Source organism: Patella vulgata, chromosome 6 (genome assembly GCF_932274485.2).
Source record: "Patella vulgata chromosome 6, xgPatVulg1.2, whole genome shotgun sequence".
Taxonomy (NCBI): domain Eukaryota; kingdom Metazoa; phylum Mollusca; class Gastropoda; family Patellidae; genus Patella; species Patella vulgata.
This window is the reverse complement of record NC_065884.2, coordinates 72,576,459-72,601,013: the sequence shown is the minus strand read 5'-3', so window position 1 is coordinate 72,601,013 and position 24,555 is coordinate 72,576,459. Positions and strand designations below refer to the sequence as shown.

The 24,555-nt window shown below is 34.7% G+C and overlaps 1 protein-coding gene and 1 long non-coding RNA gene across 4 annotated transcripts; both read left to right on the top strand.

Annotated features, from left to right (window-relative positions):
* Positions 1-1,867: 1,867 nt before the first annotated feature.
* Positions 1,868-12,258, top strand: LOC126825561 (kinesin light chain 1). Of its 3 annotated transcripts, none has more exons than XM_050555214.2 (7): positions 1,868-1,940; positions 4,226-5,269; positions 6,116-6,221; positions 7,625-7,844; positions 9,715-9,802; positions 11,277-11,378; positions 11,750-12,258. In XM_050555214.2, the coding sequence occupies exons 2-7, from the start codon at positions 4,235-4,237 to the stop codon at positions 11,924-11,926; spliced, it is 1,728 nt and encodes a 575-aa protein (XP_050411171.1). In that variant the 5' UTR covers positions 1,868-1,940; positions 4,226-4,234; the 3' UTR covers positions 11,927-12,258. The 3 variants fall into 3 exon arrangements, with proteins under 3 accessions (XP_050411171.1, XP_050411170.1, XP_050411172.1); XM_050555213.2 differs by lacking the exon at positions 1,868-1,940 and adding an exon at positions 1,978-2,532 and having other exon boundaries at positions 11,750-12,257; XM_050555215.2 differs by lacking the exon at positions 1,868-1,940 and adding an exon at positions 1,978-2,532 and having other exon boundaries at positions 11,277-11,882.
* A 5,267-nt stretch (positions 12,259-17,525) lies between these two features.
* LOC126825577 (uncharacterized) lies at positions 17,526-23,646 on the top strand. Its single transcript, XR_007682059.2, has 4 exons — positions 17,526-18,059; positions 19,028-19,077; positions 19,260-19,330; positions 19,778-23,646. It is a non-coding gene; the product is annotated as an uncharacterized LOC126825577 (long non-coding RNA).
* Positions 23,647-24,555: the final 909 nt, after the last annotated feature.

The window sequence follows — 24,555 nt, the reverse complement described above, 5'->3', positions numbered from 1 at the left end:
TTTGGTACCGTTGATACGAACCCAGGTGATTATATACCTTTGATACCACCCCAGGTGATTATATACCGTTGATACCAACCCAGGTGATTATATACCTTTGATACCAACCCAGGAGATTATATACCGTTGATACCAACCCAGGGGATTATATACCGTTGATACCAACCCAGGTGATTATATATCTGTGATACCAATCCAGGTGATTATATACCTTTGATACCACCCCAGGTGATTATATACCTTTGATACCAACCCAGGTGATTATATACCTTTGATACCAACCCAGGAGATTTGATACCAACCCAGGAGATTATATACCGTTGGTATTTTGATTTCTTAATTAAATGTTAAACAATCAATTTGAGCACATTTCAGCGTTGATTAAACTGTGAACAATTTGACATTAAGTATTGTTTAATGGTCGAGAGCGAGATATTAATTAATATACTGTAACAGAGAGCGAGAGAAATGGGGTTTAACGTCCACTCGACACAGGTGATTATAGGTCATTTCGGGACTAACATATGTTTTAATTTTATTTACATAATTCGCTTGCGCGTAGGGGTCTTTAGCAGTGGGAGGAAACCCGGGGCCCCGGAGAAAACCCACGAGGTTGGACAGGCGACCCTACTCCTTGCCACGTACAACCGGGGATTCGAAACCACGCCAGTCGACTCTATGACAGACTTTATGTGTACCAATATCATTCGAAACAGCACATCAAATTATTTATACGATTCATTTATATAAAAATTCAAGATGTCCCGCAGAAACGATACAAGTATAAAAACAAATTTGATGTTTATAGAAAGAAAGATATTGGGTTTAAAGCGACCTTTGACACAAACCAGGTCAAATTGGGAGTAATATATGGTTCAATTTTATTTCAATTATTTTCTTGTGCATATAGGGGCCTTTAGCAGTGGGGAGAAACCGGAGGACACAGAGAAAGACCACTAGATCGGACAGGCAACCGCACTCCTTGTCACGTACAAGCCATGATCGAATCAAACCTATACCACTTTACTCAATGACAGACCTTATGTTCTAAAGTCGTTGTTGAATGATAAATAGTAATTGTGTTGTATACAACTGTATTCGGTGTATGTACATGATGATGTCATATCAAAAAGTATTGCTGACATCAGCTAAAACTCCGTTAATAACACTTTTTCTTCTTGCTCTTGTGTCCGCTGTCTAATTTTATCGTCTGTGGTTGATCGGCAGCTTTTCGTCTGAGGGAGAGAAAGATAGGGGACGTACGTTCGTCTTCAGTATCCCTGTCGGTGCAGAACAGTGGGTCGTAAAACGCCATTCATTTCATTTCATTGTAAGTAAACTTTAATGTAACCCGGTGATAACTAGAGCGCGTGCTAATCACAAGCAGACGACACAAAATAACATAAAACCTATACAGTATACCGAATTGATCTGAAAATTACATGATTTTCCTATGGCTATTGTATGGATTCGATAACCTACACGGTGTCCCTATTCCTCCATTTAAACTGTTGTAAAACTCTTAATATACTGACTCACATTCTAACCGCCATTAACATCAATCATATACAGTATACCGACATAATTCGATAACTACATGGTGACCTATTTCTCATAATATGTAACAGGCATAGCCTGAGTAGAGCGAAGCTGATGTGATTGTTGTTAAATATATTTAAGTTTCTCAACTGATACAAAAAATGTTAAATAATTTCGTTTTTCCGAACTGAATTTAGTTTAGATCTAAATTGTATGATTAATTTTGTTTAAAAAAAAAGAACAAAAAAGTGTGAGAATTATTTTCATTGACGTCAGAAATATGTGACGTCATTGATTAAACGCGCCATAAATATATATCTATGAGTCGCGTAATCTCGCTTGGGCGAGATTTGGTAAGTTGGCATGCGCATTGCCATTTTTGACCAGTGTATCCGGTTCAGGTCTGATTTTTTTTTATCAATAGTCTGTGGTGGCAGATTTAGTTACGCTCCTGTGTTACAGGAAAAGAGCTTTGCTCAAGAATCGCGATTCGCGCGATATTTTAGAGCTTCGTTCTATATTACATAATGATTCTTACACTTACGTAACACCTATACCGTACTTTATTCATCGCTTTATATGACAATGACGAAACACGTGACTTGTTGATAATATTCTAAATATAGATCTTGGCGTGATAGCACGATATTTTAATATGAAAGTAAAAGTTGAATTTCTGAGAAATTGTAGCAAGTTAACTTATGTTAACCCTGACACCACGACGTATAACTGCAGATGTTGGGAAGTTTGTACGACAAAATTACATTGCATTTGATTGAAACAAAACGTTATCACCGACCGGGGAAGTAAAAATATCTCAAATGTTTACGGATTAACAGTTGTAGTTTGTAATCACGTGATCGATGTCAGTGTTAAGTCACGATAAGGCGCCCGGGTGTGACGAGAGACAGAGACGTTTGTTGAAGAGAAGGAGTGTTGATATGTTAATGGATCCTATCGACTATCTAACAGGAGGACGACTGTAGACTACATGTATAGTGTTTTAATCATTTTGATTTTATCTTGATGTTATATTGAACTATCTGTGTTGAGCTAATTGAACTAATTTTGTATCCGCCAGCATCTGTAACAAACGGTTATCAACAGGGCTTGACAGACAGACAAAGATGTGACTCGTGACGTGAATGTGGTCGTATATTGTCGTCGCCCCGTCCGTCCGTCCGTCCGTCCGGCGTCCACAATTGCTTGTTGACGCTCTAGCGGCTAAAGTAAATATCCGATTGACTTTAAATTTATACACAGTGTTTAAGGTCAAGAGACAAAGAAACCTATTGATGTCGATAACAACTGCCAGAGTTATGGCCCTTGATCACTTAAAAAAATATTGTGGACGCTGTAGAAGCTAAAGTTAATATCCGATTGACTTTAAATTTACACACATTGTTTAAGGTTATGAGACGAAGAAACCTATTGAATATCAGCGACTTCCGATAATTACTTCCAGAGTTATGGCCCTTGATCACTTCAAAAAATTTTATGGACGTTGTAGAGGTCAAGGTTTATATCCGATTGACGTTAAATTTATACACAGTGTTTAAGGTCATGAGACAAAGAGGTCTATTGATTTTCAGCGATTTCCGATAATTACTGCCAGAGTTATTGCCCTTAATCAATTTGAAAAATCTCCCGGACGCTCTAGAGGCTAAAATTAATATCCGATTGACTTTAAATTTATACACAGTGTTTAAGTTCATGAGACGAAGAATCCTATGGTTTTCAGCGAATACTGCCAGAGTTATGGCCCTTGACTTTAAATTTATACACAGTGTTTAAGTTCATGAGACGAAGAATCCTACTGATTTTCAGCGATTACTGCCAGAGTTATGGCCCTTGATCACTTCAAAGAATCTTGTGGACCCTCTAGAGGCCACAGTTAATATCCGATTGACGTTAAATTTATACACAGTGTTTAAGGTCATGAGACAAAGAATCCTATTGATTTTCAGCAATTTCCGATAATTACTGCCAGAGTTATGGCCCTTGATCATTTTGAAAAAATCTTTTGGACGCTCTAAAGGCTTAAGTTAATATCCGATTGACGTTAAATTTATACAGTGTTTAGGGTCATGATACGAAGAACCCTATTGATTTTCAGCGATTTCAGATAATTGCTGCCAGGGTTATGGCCCTTGATCACTTCAAAAAATCTTGTGGAGGCTGTAGAGGTCAAAGTTAATATCCGATTGACGTTAAATTTATACACAGTGTTTAAAGCCACGAGACGAAGAAGCCTATTGATTTTCAGCGATTTCCGATAATTACTGCCAGAGTTATGGCCCTTGATCACTTTGAAAATATCTTGTGGACGCTCTAAAGGCTAAAGTTAATATCCGATTGACTTTAAATCTATACACATTGTTTAAGTCGAGGAAGCCTATTGATTTTCAGAAATTTCCCATAATAACTTAATGAGTTGTTACTCTTAATCAGATTTTTGTGTATTATAAATGTTTCATTACCGAAAAAAGTAAAAATATGCGAGAACTCCTGTTGACTGTCCGGACGATTTAGCTGTTGTGGGAGTATGTTTCGTTGCATGGCAACCTATCTTTATATTGTATGTTATACTGAACTAACTGATTGATTTGCAGACCGCATGTTATATTGGCTTAAATAATTGTGCCTGCATTTGCATTCTGTTTCATTTCTTATTTTATACAACCAGGGAAGCAACATGGATGACACAGAAGTGTGTAGTATATGTTTAAACGACTTTCAACAACCTGTAACAATCGATTGTCATCATTCGTTCTGTTTTATCTGTTTAGAAGATTATGTGAACAAAACCTCCAATAAAGATCAATTCAAATGTCCATTGTGTCGGTGTCTTATAGACGGGGATGTGCAGCGTTTCAGTCCCAAATTAAATATTGAAGACAATTCTACTATTCCACAATGTGATGTATGTAATGAAGATAAATCTCAATATTTTTGTCGAGACTGTGATCAATATTTATGTAAATCGTGTAAAACCATGCATGATAAGATGAAAATATGTAAAGACCATTTTGTTTGTCGATATGATGAAAAAAAAATCTGTCAACAATCAAACGATCCAATGATGGAAATGCTTTCAGCCACTTCCGTTACACATCCGAAAGATTTCTGTCCAAACCATGAAGGAGAGACAGTAAAAATATACTGTAAAGATTGTTTACTAGCTGCATGTTTTAACTGTTTAGTTGCCGATCATAACGGACATAAGTTTTTAGATTTAAAGAAGGATGAGGTCCGACAAAGTATCAGACAAGACTTAAAAACGCTGAATGACGATCTAGAAAAGCAGATTACCAATTTTCAGAAACAGCATGATGATTTAAGTAGTAAATTAATTGAAATCAAAAACTGTACAAAAACAGAATGCGACAAAGTAGATGCACACGTGGATAAAATCTGCTCAGAAGTTCATAAAATTGGAGAAAATATTAAAAAGGAAATGCAAAAATCAAGTGAAGAGGAAGAATCCAAATTAGTGAAATTAATGGAGGACATTAACAGATTAACTGAAGATTTAAAAGCTAGTGTTAAATATTCAGTGAATGTTTTAGAAGATTCATCTATTGTTCAAGTTTTACAAAGATTACCTAATGTTAGACGGGAGAAAGATGAAAGTTGTTTTAGAAAATTGGATATACCTGATGTAAGATATTCAACATTTCAAGTAGCAGAGATAGATGAAACTTTGTTAACTAATCAACTTGGCAAAATTGTAAGTTGTCATCAGAAAAAGCTTACCGCTATTTTTATTTTTAAAGAAGTGTCAGGTGTTTGTGTTATTTTTATGATGGTAAACAACATGATATGCGTGAATATCGAAAGGAACTGTGATCATTGTGATATAACCATACATTTTAAGATTTATCAAAATTTGATAAAACATGTGACATCTTGAGGGTCCACATACATTATTTACCCCATGGGTATCGTGGAGTAGAACGCGATAAGACCATTGGCGATACCGAGGATGGTAAAACCAAGGTCGTGACCCCTCTAGATGTCACACTCTTTTATGTTATCAAATTTTGGTAAAACTTAAAATGTATGTTTATATCTTAAAGATCTAGGTTCCTTTCAATATTCACGAATATCAGACCGTAACCTCCTGGATTATGGCACCTTATTGTACGAAAAGTCGCTCTGTATGAGCTCGTTCTCTGTCCATCTCTTGCAAATCTGAGCGTATCTTGCATGTCAACCGCTTGTTATACATACGTATATTCCATGTAAAACCTGAAACTACATGATAATACACAGGTTATAAATCTATGCAATATGATAACTGTTTATTACTGATTGATGTAATTGTATTCCATAGAGTTGTGACCTGGGTATTAAAAGAAGAAATCATTGAGAAACATCATTCAATGATGGATGGTCATTTATTTTAGGTTCTGATTTTTTTTTTCAATGGATGTGTTAGAGTTTATGTTTATATGGTTAAATACGATAGGAGACAAATCATGACAATGCATTAAAATTGGACATAAGTAAAATCCCAGTTAATTTGAATTAATATGAATAATGATCTAAATAATTGAACAACTTTACTTTATAGCAACAAATTGTGGAAGAAACAGCATCTGTTGCTAATAATCTGTCATCACAGTCGTTAGATGCAGGTTTTCCAGATGATGATGATGATGATGGTCCACAACTAGAAGGTAAGATCATGTCTTTTTTTTATTCTTTCTTTAAAAAACATTGTCCATACCCGTCATGTCTTTGATAGGCCTTTCTTCGAAGCAAGAATGCATGTACTCTCATGATTTGATATGTGACGACATTGAAAACACGAATTATTTGTCAATTTTAATCAACATTGGTGTTGTGATCTTACCGGGAAAAGATGGGCTTCTGATATCCAATATTTAAGACAAAATAAACTTTTTACGATTGGTACACGAATCGTGTACCATAATGCGTTTCAGTGCAATTTGTAACAAGCTACCCGAGGAACGAGGTTAGACATATTCCACAAGTCTGGAATAACCAGTCACTAGAGATTGCCATTCGATTGAGATTTCTGGCGTATTTCGCCGAACATAACCGCTTTGAAATTAGAGTAAAAACGGAAACGATTGAATGTAAATCATTTTATTTACATTCATATTACATTATTATATACTTGCGACCCATTTGTGTCAATTTGTAGGACCAAAATATTAGCGATTTAGCTCCTTTAAGTTAAAAATTGATTCAACTTTCAATCACTGTTTATGAGAAATATCTTTGATCCAGAAACACAAACTTTCTTATTGATGTATTTGATACATTAAAACAACAAAAGTTTAGAAGGGGCTACATTTAGTTAAAATAAGGCAAACAATTTTGAGTAAATTCTTTACGAAAGTCTGAGATTGCTTTGTGAAACGACGGCCATATATCTTTTGATTAACCTTAGTGTTAATATGGTTAAAAATCTAATTTCAATTGGATGAAACTAGCATTATTAGCATCCTTGCTAATATGTTCTTGATACAAAGGGGGGTTGCATGGCTGAATGGTTAGCGTGTGCGCGCTGTATCATAAAGTCTGTCATTGAATCATCTGGCGTGGTTTCGATTCCCCGGTTGTACGTGACAAGGAGTAGAGTCGCCTGTCCAACCTCGTGGGTTTTCGTCGGGTCCTCCGGTTTCCTCCCACTGCTAAAGACCCCTACGCGGAAGCGAATTATTGAAATTAAATTAAAAACCATATGTTAGTCCCGACATGACCTAGTTTGTGGTGAGTAGACGTTAAACCCCATTTCTCTCTCTCTCTTGATACAAAATATGAGACTTTTGAAACAGAATCTTCTTTCCGACTGCCGTTACTCCTTTGTGAAAACAGCAAACTTGGTTTAGATGTTCATACGGTGAATGTGTGGACTGAGTTCGAAGACATGCGTTTTCTACTTCGGCGAAGAAGAGATAATCAATTTGATTAGTCCAGAATTTGGAGGACAATAGTTCTGCGTCTCATTCGAGAATGTTTTGTAAAAAAAATCAGTAATTAATGCCTGTCATCTGTGGGATTAAGGGAGGTACATCAACTTGTTTATACATGTATATATTATTTCGCACAGTTTTATCTCCCACACAACCAAGTCCACTGGCCAGGATGGCAAGTGATATTCCAGCCCGACTACGTCAGATTTATAATCTAGCCATCCAATATGAGTCAGAGGGTCGATATGAAGTGGCTGTCCCACTATGTAAACAGGCATTAGAAGACTTAGAAAAAACGCGCGGCCATGATCATCTAGATGTGGCCACCATGTTAGATATGTTAGCTGCTATATACAGGTTCGTTATGGTGGATGAAATTCTACATTTCTTTATTATTGATTATTAATCTTTATGCAATATTAGGGTTGATATAAGAAATCAAATGCTATAGTAAAATATGAAATGATACCTTATATCACTTTAGATCGCAAAAGAGGAAAAAGCCTAGTTCGATTTTATATAAATATTTTAGACCATGCGGCAGTATCTCAATAGTTATTAATGATTTTGCCATATATATGGTAAAACACCCAATGGAAATGTCATCAGCTCAAAATAATTATTGCATTGATAATATTTATTAGCTATTGAGCACCATTTGATTTGAAGAACTTCCAGTCCCTTGTAATCTAATATAGTGAAAGTTGAATTTTTAAAAGGTCTGTCAGTTTTAAAATGTCTGAATTTCCATCAGTATTTAAATGATGAATTAAAAAAATTCAACAATCGACATCTTATGCAAATGATATAAACAGGCCTTGACCATTCACAAGTTCTAGGTAAGATCGGGTTGAATATTTGGCGGAAAATTGTTAACCATGATGGGATCACGTGGCTAAGTGGGTAAGACGCTAGCTCGCTAACCTGGAGGTCGGGTATTCGATCCCTGCATTGGCCGAGAAAGTTCATCCAGATTTTCCGGCGTGTTTCTCCCTTGTCAGTGATGCAGGACGGAGGGGCTGACAAGGAAAGCTGTCTAGTCGTTCGGATGGGACGAAAAACCGAGGTCCCGTGTACACATTGGCGTGCACGTAAAAGATCCCTTGGCAGTTGGAATTCGATATAAGAGTAGGCCGTAGTGCCGCTGTCCGGGCAAAATTTCCCTCATAGCACACTGTATGGCGTATGCCCGTCTTCATTAGCCTAGGTTAGGAGCAGAACAGTAGGACGTTAAACCCCATTTCATTTCATTTCATTTCGTTAACCATGATAATTGTGTTTTGTTTTTGTAATCCCATTTAAAATAATGACCTTGAGTACAGCTTTAACTATGAAAGTTAGATATCGCCTGAAAAAATAATGGTCGGGGTGCAAATACCGGTACATTTTTTGTTTCAAACTTCTTTAACTTGAATGGCATGGATCATTTTGAACAATTAAACACGTTAGTCAAATTTAAATTTTTGGATTTTGTGCAAAAGTGAAGTATATTATATACGACAATTTGTACTATAAAATATATGTTGCTAGGGTAGATTGATATTATTACAGAGACCAGGTGAAACATAAAAAACGGGTAGTCTTCATTATGATGCTTGATTAATTCTAGAAAAAAATTATTGGTAAAGGTCATCCAGCAGTGAGTGATTAATTTCAATGTTAAATATCTGATACATATGATGGCAGTTTGATTAAAACCACTAACTTGATAATATTTGACAGGGAATGTTCAGAAAGTTATATCTTAGGTCAAACGATTAAAGAAAACGAATCTGAAGAGAGTTTTTATTCAAGACTTCAGAAGAAGTCAAACCCTAACTCCATTTCTGATCGTCATTTGAAAAATATTGAAGCTCTACAAAAGACATTATGAAATGAAATTTTGTCCACAATCTACATCCTATGGAGATGGATTTGGAGTTGATCAAAACATGCGAATGGCATCTATAGATTTTACTAGAACCTTTTAGTGGACCTTTTTTAAAAATCCAATCGAATTCAAGTTGGAGGGTTATCTAGTGTTGATATTTCGATTTTGTTTTCTTAATCAAATGTTTAGCGTGAAAAATGAGATATTGGCAAAAAATCCCATTGATGATCAGCAGCTTTTATTGTTATTATCTAGCAAGCTAAATGTCAAGTTAAAAATTTAAACCGCCATAACATTTCCCAGTAATATTTTGATGTGAATTAGATTTATCAACTGTGGTGACCTATTTGTTTACAGTGATCAAGGCAAATATAAGAAAGCAACAGACCTATTGAATGATGCTCTCGGTATCCGAGAAAGAACATTGGGAATGTCCAACCCTGTCGTAAGTTGAACTCCACGTACATTTTCTTTTCCTCTCTTGATGTTGTGAGTAGCGTGCTCACTAGTGTCAATGTTGCATGCTGAGATTGTTTGTACATTTTCGGTGATCTTTGTCGTCTGTAATTTTTCTACGATTATTTAGCTTTTTGTTTTACAGCAAAATTTGATTATATAAATTTATCGTGATTACACAAAGTTTTTGTTGTTTGATTTTGCATTAGGTGAAAGAATTTGAATTTAGAATATACACTGGGGTCTTACTATAACACTAAACATTAATAGAATATTTGTGGACCAGTTATATCGGTGGACACCAACAACAGCATTATAGTGAAGTGAACGTGTAATCGTTGTCATTCATAGAACAGGGATAGGGTTATTCTACATATCTTTATGTATTTTCTGTATAAGGGTGTTTTTATTTTTGAAATATTGAGGACAACATAATTTTTTCCATGAATAAACTACATGTGTTAATTTAGTAATAGAAACAGCCCTGAATAACTAAAACCTTAATTTAACCTTTATTATTTGGATATAAAACATTACTTTAAAGGTTTCTTTCGGTGAAACGGTTTAGAATGTCTTATTAAAGGACAATATTGGTGCCAGTCGTTATCACATATGTGATAGAGCGGTTTAAACACATTTCAAATATAATTTTAACACATAGAAGAGATGACTCGTGTTTTCCTTTGGCGTTCGTCACTTCCGATTCAGGAAACCTGTGTTACTCAGCTATCGTAGCAATGATCTCTGTGTTAAAATTATATTTGGAATGTGTTTAACCAGCTCTATCACATATGGCACCAATATTGTCCTTTAATACACATTAGCAAAGCATGCTGAATGACACAATACCAAGGCAGTGGTAAAATTTTATATCCACGAATAAAGTATTGTTAACTATTTTTGTAAATATTTATATTAAAGGCTCAATCCCACTCTTGTTGTAACTGAATAATATGTTCCAATCTTTATTCTGGTCAACAAATTGTATTATTTTACAATATTCCAATTAATTGGTGATACAAATTTCATCTTATCACACCTAATATAAAAAATTGGAAAAATCCAACTAAATGATTTGAAAAGCCTAACGTAAACCTTTTCAAATGTGACTTGGATTTAAAAATATTTTCGAACCCTCTGGACAAGTAAAATAGGATTTAATGGATAATTTACACAACAGGTAGAACACTAACACATCTAGTACTTAGAATAAGACTATTTTTTATTTTCTGGAGCTGTCAAGGCAGCAAGAGTGTTATTGTCCCTTTAATAAATAAAGTTAATAAGTATTAACTTTAATGTTTTATAGTTATATAACAGATAATTTCTTCAGATAAACATATGTTAACTCACAACATGTAGGTGGGGGTGGGGGCGGCGGAAAGAAACCTATTACTTTAACTTCATGCACTTTCAGTGTAGCCTTAAAAGGAATAAGAACCTTATGTATTTATAATTTATAGGTTGCTGCTACGTTACACAATCTAGCTATGATGTATGGAATAAGGGGTAAATATATAGAAGCAGTACCACTGTGTAGAAGAGCTTTAGAGATCAGACAAAAGGTACTCAGCCTGGAAAATATGTATAAAATGTTATTCAGTAAAATTGAGAATGGTACTTTATTGTTTAAAGGGAGTGCAAATATAGATGTTAATTGTGATGCTTATCATATACAGGTCACAATTCTATGAAATATAATTACTGCTTATGGCTGAGCAACGTTTCGACTAGGCTTCTCTGGTCATTATCAAGCAATCATAATTACTAGAGAAGCCTAGTCGAAATGTCGCTCTGTAAAAAGCAGTAATTGTATTCCATAGAATTGTGACCTGTATATTCTAGTTCAATTACTAAATACCACTGAAACAATTGGGTATATAGTATAATAAAGGTCAGCCTAGGACATGGATACACATCTCTATTTATTGTTAAGGTTTTGGGGAAAGATCATCCTGATGTTGCTAAGTCGCTGAATAATTTGGCTTTGTTATGTCATAACCAAGGCAAATATGAAGAGGTAAGGAAGATCTTTAGAGTAAATATTGCATATGGCATAAATTCCTTTATTTATTATTCATCTTCTTGGGAGAGATCATCCTGGTGTTGCTAAGCAGCTGAATAATTTGTTACGTCAATAGACTCTAAACTATGTTAATATATATATATGTAAAACCTAAAATAAATATTGCATATGACATGAAGTGATTCATGGCTTGTTATTATGAAAGGGTTATTAAAGTTCTTGAATTATTTATTATGAACTTATTTCAAATAAAAATGACAAGCAAATGGAATGATAATTTTACAATTAATAATTTTTAAAATTAACAAATATATCAATGTGCTTTATTTCAATCTTATCATCAACGCACGCAGGCAGAACTATATTACCAGCGAGCTTTACAGATCTACGAATCAAAACTTAGCCCATGTGATCCTAACGTCGCTGATACTAAACATAATTTGGTAAGAATTAAGGGAGATAACTATCGGGATGACTAGATTTAAGACTGTACACACTAGTTATATTATTGAACACATTCCTACTAGTCTAGGAGCTAATGACAAAATAATATGGTCATCAGTTACAAAAGGTTTGATCCCCCAAATTTGTAGCGGGTGTCCGTAGGAGTAAAAATCAATTGGTCAGATCGGGCACTGCTGGGGGCCTAAAATTAGGTCATAAGTTATATGGCTGATACTTTGTAGGGGCAATGGTATCCATAGTCGGAGTAAATTTTTCACGAATCTAACCAAAATTTCCGGGGCTTTCCCCAAGTCAGACCACGCCCAATATCGCCTCACGGGGCTAATAATATGGTCATCAGTTACATGGCTGAAACTTACCAGAAACGAAGATCCACACTTGGTAAATACAATTTTCAAAACTTTGGGGGCTTTCCCCAAGTCAGATCGCTCTAAAGTATGTCCGACCACACCCTAAAAATGGGGATTTTTATATGGTCATAAGTTACATTAATGATTTAAAATAAGTGAGAACGTGTGGCTGGGTGATGCCAATATTTAATCTGTCACACTTTCATCGTCTCTACAAGAATTGTTTGATTTGTCATCGGAGTCCTTGCTTTCTTGGTCACTATCTTCATCTATGCAAATACTCTCAACTGACACGGGAGCAACATCACCATCAAACCACTTTCATTCATACACCCCATCATCATTTCAAACCCACCCTCTATTCTTTGGATGGAAATTGGGGAGATTATTCTTTGACGCATTTATCTAGACACTACAAATATAATCGCTCTCTTGATTTTCAAAGTTAATACCTGTGAGCATGGCGGCAAAGAGCTTGCTTCTATGCCTTTAATACCAGAAAGACATCCATTTTTAGGCATCCCATAGATACTACAAACAAATCCTTCAATAACTATTTACTCCAGAAGGAATGGATTCACTTTTACCGAGAGAAAACAAGGCTTTCTGGCTGGACGTAAACACCCTTTTCTAATAATTTTAAAGGTCGGGTTTTCCCTTTCCTATTATACGATGCAGTATGATCAAAGCCAGTGAGTGCTTGGATGCTTCAAATCTTCGTTTACGGCTTATTGGCTTATAAGCAGTTATTGGTGATTGGTTGTCAGTCTCAACGAAATCCCGAATGCCTACTGTATCATGAGGAGTGTCTTTACCAGAAAGAATTTCAACAAATCTATCGTAGTTTTTAAAAGCAATCCCAGTTGATAGGTGTGGTGACACCATCATGCCAATGAGTGTTTCTTGGTTGCGCTCACTGGATGTAAATGTCAATTCTGTTTCGAGTTCCTCAAAGCTATTGCAACTTAATGTATGTCCAAAACGATTAAGAATCTCAATAACCTTTTTACTGCCTGCAAGGCTTTTCATTGCAAGACCCAGTTGTAGGTGTTTTGATGGCTTAGTCCTACCCCTGGTTAAAGAGTAAATGACATGCTGACTAATGGATTTAATTCTCTTGACTTTGTTTTATCCACAATTAGAGTATGGACCAACTAGTAGATGTGTAAAGAAAGCGGGGACGATGTCTGGTACTGCTATTTCACCATTTATGATATGTTGTATGGTTAAATTTTCAGGCAGTTTCATTTTCTTCGTACTGAATATTTCTCATCGGAGTAAGAAAGTGACACCCTGAAGTTCTGAACTGTATGTTCAGTTTCACTGGCGTTGTCAGATGCCTTGCGAACAGCGTCATCAACATTTAAACCTTTACTGAAGACAATATTACCACATCTTTTACTTCCATTGTCAATTGAAATATTCTCAACTCTGTATAGTTTCCGCCATCAAATTCTAATAAACATTCCCGTATAGTGTCAGTCACAATACTACATAAAACATCAAATGCTTTGGTATGTATATTTCTAGCATCATGTCATTCACTTTATCATATGACCCGCTTATTTCTCGCATCTTTTCAGCTTTGTGTTGATATTCTATTCTGCACATTGCATGATAATGAATGTCGTTGCCAATGAAATCTATATCTTGATTGTTCTTAAGCATATTTTCATCCTGAAGAATTGTTGCATATTCTTGAATATTTTTTTTCGATTGTCTTTGTGACACAGGTTATTACTGTCTGTTTGTGACCTTGATGTTTTCTGTTTGATTTTCTGCAAAACCGGCAGACCTTCTCGAACACACCGGAACTGGATGCAGAAGTCAATGTTAAACATGATCACATCAATTTTGGATTGGAATTTGGATTGTCATTTTCTGTTACTTCATCATTCTGTTTCTTTTGAATTTTAGATAGCTCCGTAAATCTTTTACATCTGTCCATATGAAATCCTGTTAACTCATATACAACTTTGGGGGGGGGGGGCATAATTTCAGCATACTTCAAACGTGACTTTTTACGGATTTTTAAAATTTGTTGACAGTTTTGTAGAGTACCTTTCTTAAAAACAAGAATCCGACCGACATCCACACCATTGTCAGAATGAAGAGAGCACCAGCCTTCGTACGATATGATGTATACCAGAATAAAGAAGTAAGGGTGGTTGATTTTGCCAACTTGACGTATTTGTATTTTTGTATGTATTTATCTACCGTAAACATGGACATATTTGTACTGGATCTACTCTAATTCATATACATGCTTATATATATTACTGCTTGACTTTATGCCTTAATTCAGAATATTTGGAAATTTCAGTTATATTACCAATTGGATTGATTTTACCATCGTCTTTTTCAATTTCCATGTTGTATTAAGTTCTTAGACTTCAACTTGCAAAATGAATGAAATTTGTTCCGACAATAAAAGTTACATACTTTTTGTATGGAAGAAAACAAAATAATTCTACTCTATGAGACACTGTAACTGAAGACTAATATACAATACATGTACACCTATAGAATATTATATTGTACAAACTATTTATATTATGAGATAAAAAAGTTCATTGTTGGTGGCACAGAGATAACCTGTTCTAATGATCACCATGGGAACCGCAAGACCCAAGTTATAAAACAGATATTACAACACTGTTATTTAATTTCATACTTTTTAAAATGTAAATATGTTTAGATGATTTATATAGAGGGGGTGGGTGGGGCTGCAATTTTAAGGCCCTTATAACTTGGGGAAAGCGCCCACATTTATGGTTAGATTTTCGAAAATACATTTTTCATGCATGGAACAATATTTCTGGTAAGTTGTAGCCATGTAACTGATGACCATATAAAAAGTCCCACTTTTAAGGTGTGGCCAGGTGGGCTTTTGGACGATCTGACTTGAGGAAAGCCCCAACATTTTTGGTTAGATTTTTGAAAAATGTGTTTTCCGAGAATGGATCTTTGTTTCCAGTAAGTTTCAGCCATGTAACTTATGACCATACAAAAAGCCCAATTTTTTTGGGTGTGGTCGGACATACTTTAGAGCGATCTGACTTTGGTTAGATTTTTGAAAATTGTATTTACCAAGTATGGATCTTTGTTTCTGGTAAGTTTCAGCCATGTAACTTATGACCATATAAAAAGCCCCATTTTTAGGATGTGGTCTGACATACTTTAGAGCGATCTGATTTGGGGAAAGCCCCCAAAGTTTTGGTTAGATTTTTGAAAATTGTATTTACCAAGTGTGGATCTTCGTTTCTGGTAAGTTTCAGCCATGTAACTGATGACCATATTATTAGCCCCGTGCGGCGATATTGGGCGTGGTCTGACTTGGGGAAAGCCCCGGAAATTTTGGTTAGATTTGTGAAATATTTACTCCGACTATGGATACCATTGTCCCTACAAAGTTTCAGCTACTTAAAGGTGCTGCTGTGGCTTTACGCCCCAGCAGTGCCCGATCTGACCAATTGATTTTTACTCCTACCGACACCTGCTACAAATTTGAGGGATCAAACCTTTTGTAACTGATGACCATATTATTTTGTCAGTAGCTCCTGGACTATACTGTATGTTGTATTTATAGTGTAGTGTGGTATATTTTACTGGTAAATTTGTCTTGTAGATGAAGTAGATACCTTTTTATTTTTGTATTTTTTCCTGTTCTATGTTTATATCTTGCTTGATAAATTAATTCAATCGAGTTGAAGATTTTTATTATTAGAATAGATTTCAAAAAGCAATCAAAATACCATTAGTAGTAGGTATTTTATACCAAGTATGATGCATTCAATATGGTGGGACTAATTTGTTTGTATTTAAACTGACCTTTGAACTTTTGATTCTTTGCGTGATTACAAAATTCCTTGGATATGATCGACTTCCGTATTTCAGAAATTTGACAGTTAAGACTGAAAATTAAACAATTCATTATAAGTACACAGGACCTATGATCATGAGTTGTTTGTAATTCCTAGAAAACTGTGGATATTATAAACTGATGAACTCGGTCTATGTTTTGGCAAACAGACATACATCGAAAATAAATCTCAAAGAACGAATACGCTATTCACTTTATTAAAATTGTTCCATTGGTCAATTTAAATTATAGTTGTAGACAAGTTTGAAAGTTTGCTGTTATTGAAAGAAACTGGTTTAAGCTGTAGAAACTCAGTTAAAGAATTTAATAAAGAGTTGTTCATTTTTGCTATAATAATTCAAAAATAGATGATAAAAAAAGAAAATATTGAAAATTTCATTCAAATTACTTCATTCTCAACGATGTTATCATTGTTTGTAGTTTTGACAAGATGTGTGCACAGTGGTAACCAGGGCACGGGTATAATCAGGACTTAGCGTCACTTTCCCATTTTTAAATTAAATTCTTAAATGGCAAACCGTTTTAATCCAGTTAAAATTTCGACTATCCGATGCCATCGAGAGTTGATTATGGTCTTGTTTTGTTAATAAATGTCTAATTAATAGGTTATATAACATTTCAGACCTAAAGAAAGGCCCACAATAGGCAGATTTAGCTCTTGTATAATGTGTATATAATATAAAATACGTAGTATTTGTTTTTTTGTCTTTTTACGTTCAGTAAATAAAATGTGTCCAATTTCGTGAAATTTGGATTAAGTATTTTCCGAAAAGACAGAAATTGTAACGTTAATTGTCAGGATATTATTCTTTAATTAGCCAAGAAATAAATACAGTGTGTGCAGTCTATCTTGTCAAATCCTTCTTTTTTTTATTTTTTCTTTTCTTTTTATGTGTGCATGCCCTCTGCATTTCAGTGTTGGTTTTTCAGGTGAAAATATTTTATCACCGGGCAACAGCCAGGTGATCACTATCGTTAAAACACAAATGACAATGATATATTATTTGTGAGGGTTGGATGGCCGAATAGTTAGCGCGTGCGCGTTGAATCATAAGGTCTATCATTAAGTCAACTGGCGTGGTGTCGATTCCCCGGTTGTACGTGACAAGGAGTAGGGTCGCCTGCCCAACCTCGTGGGTTTTCTCCGGGTCCTCCGGTTTCCTCCCACTGCTCAGGACCCCTAATCACAAGCGAATTATTGAAATAAAATTGAACCATATGTTAGTCCTGAAATGACCTAGTTTGTCTCTCGATATATTATTTAATGGAAGAATTTGAACTTTGAGAACAACTTGAAACCGCTTGCTGTTCTTCCTTTATGATTTGTAACATCATTAGCTGTCTGATTTTAACTGATTTATTTTATGTGATATGCTTTTGGATCAAATATTTTATTACATTGTATAGCTTTCTCTCTATCAGGCACGTGTGTATTTAAAACAAGGAAAATATAAACAAGCAGAAGGTTTATATAAAGAAGTTTTAACACGAGCATATGAGAACAAATTTGGGAAAGTAGAAGGTAAGTTTTGGGTCGTTTTATATCCACTAGATTCTTCAATAACTAATAAGTCTGGAATTGTTCTTCAATAACTAATAAGTCTGGAATTGTTCTTCAATAACTAATAAGTCTGGAATGGTTCTTCAATTTCATTTCTTAATTACTTAAACATATCTTACAAATGAAAATAATTCAATACATACAGTGTAGAGCACAGTGAATGGCCGACGTACATTTGTAGCTGCTACTACGTCGGGTGACCTAATGACTTGCCTATTGATGTACATCAGCATTTTTATATTCTAACTATGAATGGATAAGCTCAAGTGTTGACATCAAAACATATATTATACAGGATTATCACTAGAGACATTAACATAAATAAACAATAATGGATTAAAAACTTAACTAATTAGCTTCTATCCTGATTTATATTAACTATGACACATTAAATACTATCTAAAACTGATTGGTCATTATGTCGGGTCATAGTTTTATTAATTGTGTCCTGTCTTTTGAAGAAAGAGGGTGACTATTAAAATGGATGTGTCTATCTGTTTGTCACACCTTTTTAACAATACAAGAATGTCATTACCAGGCACTTCAATAAACTGAAACTTTGTTTGGAGAGAGAGAGAGAGAGAGAGAGATGGGGTTTAACGTCCACTCAACACAAACTAGCTAATGTCGGGACTAACATATGGTTCAATTTTATTTCAATAATTCGCTTGCGCGTAGGGATCTTTATCAGTGCAAGGAAACCGGAGACCCGGAGAAAACCCACGAGGCTGGACAGGCGACCCTACTCCTTGTCACGTACAACCCGGGGAATCGAAACCACGCCAGTTGACTGAACGACAGGCCTTATGATACAGCGCACACGTGCTGACCATTAGGCCACCAACCACCCAGCCTCCATTGTTTGGACAAATGATCTCTGTCACACAGTTTCAAAAAGAAGTTTAGCTAATTTTTCATTACGTTTTTAGGTGATAATAAACCTATTTGGATGAGAGCAGAGGAAAGAGAAGAAAATAAGGTTAGTTGTTGAGTTGTTTATTGACAAATAGATCAAATAGAAATTACAATCAGGACACGATTGCTTGTTATGTTTTTCATTGATTTTTATGATTATGACTGATTGTATGTTTTTGACTGATTGTTATGTTTTTGACTGATTGTTATGTTTTTGACTGATATAAGGTTGTTATTACATTCTAGGGTAAATATAAAGATGGAGCAACCCCTCCTGATTATAGTAAATGGCATAAATCACAAGCAAAATTATACAGGTACTCTTCTTGTTTTTCAATATGTATGTTAGATTTTCTTTTGGATGGGGAGGAGGACCTACAATACTACCAGAATTGTTGTCGTAAATCTGAAGCAGGATCAAGGATTGTCGCTACACTTTACACATTCATTTTGTGTTCTGGGGCCTGTTTCACGAAATTTTAACTAAGATCAAATCCAAATTTTTGTAATTTGATTGGATAATATTAGATTGATTTTAGTGCTTAGCCAATCAAAATTGAAGTATCTATTAAAATTGGATTTTATCTTTAATTAAAATTTCGAGAAACAGGGCCCTGGATTGTTTAGAAACTTAAATTGTAAACTGTTTTCGAGATTGGTTTTGTTGATTAGAATGAATAGAGAAAGTTTTAATCTTGTAATGTGAATAATTTAATTTTAGATTTTCTATTAACACATTTCATTATACTTTGGGTTTTTTCTAGTCCTACTTTGATACTAACCTTGAAAAGACTTGGAGAACTGTACAGAATACAAGGAAAATATGAAGCTGCACAAACTCTTGAAGAATGTGCCATGAGGTCTAAATGAATATGAGTAGGCTTGTAGAATAATTTTATTTTACTCAGAATCCCCTTTATTTTTGGGGATTGGCTTGCTGTCATAACCCAGAGTTTGATCCGATATAGCTTACATTTGTCAGTTCATTAAAGGGACTATCCCGATTTGAACAGAGTCTCAAACATAAAAGGCTGGGTACGTAAGCAATTTAAGCGCCAAAATATAGAGGAATGGTGTATTTATATTTTCTCAAAATTTCAGCTCAAAATATTGAGTTGTTTGGACGTGAACGTCAAAATTCCTTATCCAGACACGTAACTCTTTTAAGATTTTGGGTCAATTTTTTCGTTGGATGACCTGATAATCGACCCCCGTTCCTTTAGAGGTCTCTACAATGAATGACCCATGTGCTGTACCTGATAACGAAAGGTAAATTTCACCTACACATTGGATGACCTGATAATCGACCCCCGTTCCTTTAGAGGTCTCTACAATGAATGACCCATGTGCTGTACCTGATAACGAAAGGTAAATTTCACCTACACATTATTTTTATAAAATAAAAGTCTGGTTTTATCCAGACACCGCATAATACAGCTTGGGTCACCGGTCTCCATTTCCAGATAAAGACTGACGGGTTTAAGTTGTTTGAAAACGTATCATACATGTTGAGTTAGTTACTCGGCCCTAATATAGAGAATTTTAAGGGATTTTAACACAAAATTAAGCAGTTTAATTCTCCAAAATATTATCGGGATTGGCCCTTTAAGATAAAGAATAAAATATAAATGAAATTCTTATTATAATTACAATCACAGTCTTCACGATGCTTTGTCATTTTCTCGTTTCCAACCTATTATTGCCTAGAAAGTAGAAATAGGCATTTAATAGAATCCTGAAAGATATCAGGTAGGTTTGCTAATTCTAACTAACATCTTCAAGCAGCACAATGTACTCAGCTATACACGTGTGTATTACACTATGATTGCAATATAGTTATTGAAATATTTATATTAATACATAAAATAAATATTTACTACATGTTAACACATATACTTCTTCCTATATCCACAAATACTTTTAATCAGAAATATGTGTTTATAATAGGTATTATGATGGCTAGGCCCTTTAGTTAATACAATAAATCAACTTAAAGGCTCATTTTTAGTTAACATTTTATTGCTAAATGTAAGCATTTAGTAATTAAACACATTGATACATACAGGTTACAATATTCGGGATAAACAATAACTGAAAAAATTATCATTCCTGATAAAATTATCATTGTTGTGGAATTATTGACTTTAAACCTGTTTAATTGCCAGCAGAAGGCTATCAGTGGTAACCAACACATTATATAATTATTTCTGATAAGCTGATATCCAATTGTCATCTATTACAAACTCATATTGTAGTGTTGTATTTTATAAAGGCAGTGGCTATTGTTACGACGAGTCGTAAAAATAGTCCTCAGGCTATTGTTACGACGATGCTTTCACAGCCCCCCATCGGCGAAGTTAAAAACTGAATAGTCGTAAAAATAGTCCTAACCGTAACCGTAACCCTTCCTATCTCTTAATTGCAGGCCTTTAAAACCTTTAATCTAAATATTCCATATATTAACAATCAATAATATGGTAAAATGACATTTAATCCCTTAACTTATTATTTTTCTGTCACTATATATGAGTACCAGGCCCCGAGTTCACGAAGCATTCTCAGACAAAAGTTAAGAATTTACTCAAATTTGGTCGCCTTAATTATTTGGACTAAATATAACCCTTTATACAACTTTTGTTGTTTTAATGTATCAAATACATCAATAAGAAACTATGTGCAAAGTTATGTGTTTCTGGATCAAAGATAATTATCATAAACAGTGATTGAAAGTTGAGTAAATTCTTAACTTAAAGGGCTAATCCCGATAATTTTTTGGAGAACAAAACTGTTTAATTTTCTTTTAAAATCCCTTAAAATCCTCTACCTAAGGGCCGAGCAACTAACTCAATATTTGTGATACGTTTTCAAATAACTGAAACCCGTCAGCCTTCATCTGGAAATGGAGAACGGTGTCCCAAGCTGTATTATGGGGTGTCTAGAGAAAACCAGACATTTTTTGTATAAAAATAATGTGTAGGTGAAATTTACTTTTCATTATCAAGTACAGCATTTGGGCCATTCACTGTATAGACCTCTCAATGAACGGGAATCGATTATCAGGTCTCCCACCGAAAAAATTGACCCAAAATCTTAAAAGGGTTACGTGTCCGGATAAGCAGTTTTGACGGTCACGTCCAAACGACTCAATATTTTGAGCTGAAATTTTGAGATACGGTCAATACACCATTCCTCTATATTTTGTCATTTAAATTGCATACATACTCAGACTTTTATTTTTGAGACTCTGTTCAATAAGGGATAGTCCCTTTAAGTCTGAGAATTTTTTGTGAACTAGGGGCCCGATTTCATTGCAGCTTCATTATATATACATGTAGCTTCATTTTGGTAGCAGGGAATTCCCCCTTGTTCTGTATTTACCAAATGAATACGGTAAAAGGGTATAAAAGAATGCCTGATTATTCTATGTAAACTTGTTGATGTTTCTTTTCCTTTGGAGCTTAAAAGACAATATATGGTGGGGTCAATCATGTTAATATAGAAAGAAAATCTGCCATTTTCCTCGTCTGATAAAGGTTGATTGTTTAGTGATGTGCGTCTGTTTTGTCTGCTGCTTTTTTGTTTTTATTTTTTATTGCATTTTATTCTTTCCTTCACCAATTTCTGTACACATAATAGAATTTAACTTTGTTAAATATAAATAAACATGATATATACAATGTTTTAATATCTTAATACAATATGACATTTTTTGTTCGGATTAAAGGACATGTTTTAATGTTCAATTGCAAAAAGTTGTAGCACAATGTGAATCTTTACCACATGATGCTAATCGTATACGTCCACATTTTCCTATGGACGTATATTGTCGTCGCCCCTGCGGAAAATCAAGCGTTGAATTTTTATTACATGGCTGCTAATCTTTGTCATATTTATTATACGTCAACATTTTCCTACGGACTTATATTGCCGTCGTCACTGTGGACACTCAAGCGGTGAAAATTTTACCCGATTTTCATCACACTTGGAAAGTATGTTTATGACCCAACGATGTCGGTTCCTTGCGATAGATATACATCCATCAAATTTGCTTTTTTGAGATTCAAGTTTGAATATAGAAAAACGAGTAGCTCGTATTTCGACATGCGCAAATATCGAAAAACGAGCTATTTGTTTTTCGTTATTCGCCAATATCGCAAAAAATAAGCAAAAACAAAGATTGAGCTAACTTCACATGTAACAGAGTGATTTATACCTGAAGTTGACGTTTATATTATGTTCGTTATTTATTTTTAATAAATAACCTGGTGTGACAATCTGATCTATAACTGAAGTTGACGTTTAAACTCTCGACAACTTCTGTGAAGACACGTTCTTAATAAACATCTAGTTTATTCAAGATGTTCTTTAACAAGCTACACATGATCCACGTGTAACACTAGACTGAACTTCAAAGAGAATGTATCATATATACCTTGACCTGACAATGACTTTTAAAGAAATATGTAGTTTAATTACAAACACCATAATTGATAATAAACAATACCATATATGATTATCACCCCTGTCCACCTCAACTAATTGTTAGAGGCTTTATAACAGCAAGTAAGATTTGGAATAGAGCTCCTCTCGATTTATGTCTATTTCATGTTCTCAATAAAGGTCTTATAATTATGCTGATATTCTGTTATCTGTAAGATATGGACACAGATCACCAAATATTCCTACGCCTTCACCCCGTCACCCACGAAACAAGGGCCAAAGCTATTTTTAGTCTTCCTCTCCCTTTTCCTTTTTCCCCCTTTTGCATGGCGATTTTTGTTGACTTTTTGGTGTAGAATTGAGGAAAAGGGTTTGAAAATACATTTTCTGCCAGGTTTTGGTGAATATTCATAATTTTGATGCGGAAGGATACAAGAGTTGAGAGGTTGGTTACGTTGAAATGTAGGGCCTGAAATTGCATGTTTACTTGTCTCTACTTCCAGCTTGTGTATCTCAAGTTTTTCATGAAGAACCTCATACGTGCTTTTGGGCAAGTGGTTGCCACATGTTGCTCCATCTGTGGTAGAAAGCGTTCTACCCAACGAAAATTTGGGAAAAAGTTAGAGCCGGTCTAAGATACGAGAATTAACATTGGAGTCAATGGGGAAATCTTTAGTGATCTGTGTCCATATAGTGTTACACACACTGCCTTAGAGTTCGCTGCATCGCTGGTGAATCGAGATGAATAACCTGGAGAGGGAGTACTGTAACTTGTTATACTAATCAGAATATAATCTGAAACAGATGAATCGTCAATCTTATCCTGTTACTTACCATGTGACATGTCTCTTAATATTCCTATATATACCACAGGTGTTCTATTATTTTAGAGTTTTCCGAGATTGTATCCGGATTATCGCCCTTATTGTTAAAGTGATAATTTCATATTTTTAAGTTATCTTTTTAACATGTATTAAAATAAAGCCTTAAAAAAGATGGTATCTATAAACAGTCCTACCTATAATTCCTATTGCCAGTTGAGAAATTAGCAAAAATATCATTTTCAACTTCAAATTCAAACGTTTGAAGAAGGTCATTCCAT

Bases quoted from the DNA above. Each gene is read 5' to 3' on its own strand.
- LOC126825561 (XM_050555214.2), top strand. From the start codon at position 4,235: ATGGATGACACAGAAGTGTGTAGTATATGTTTAAACGACTTTCAACAA. The intron at 5,270-6,115 runs GTAAGTTGTCAT...TTTACTTTATAG, and splicing joins CTAATCAACTTGGCAAAATT to CAACAAATTGTGGAAGAAAC. The intron at 6,222-7,624 runs GTAAGATCATGT...TATTTCGCACAG, and splicing joins TGATGGTCCACAACTAGAAG to TTTTATCTCCCACACAACCA.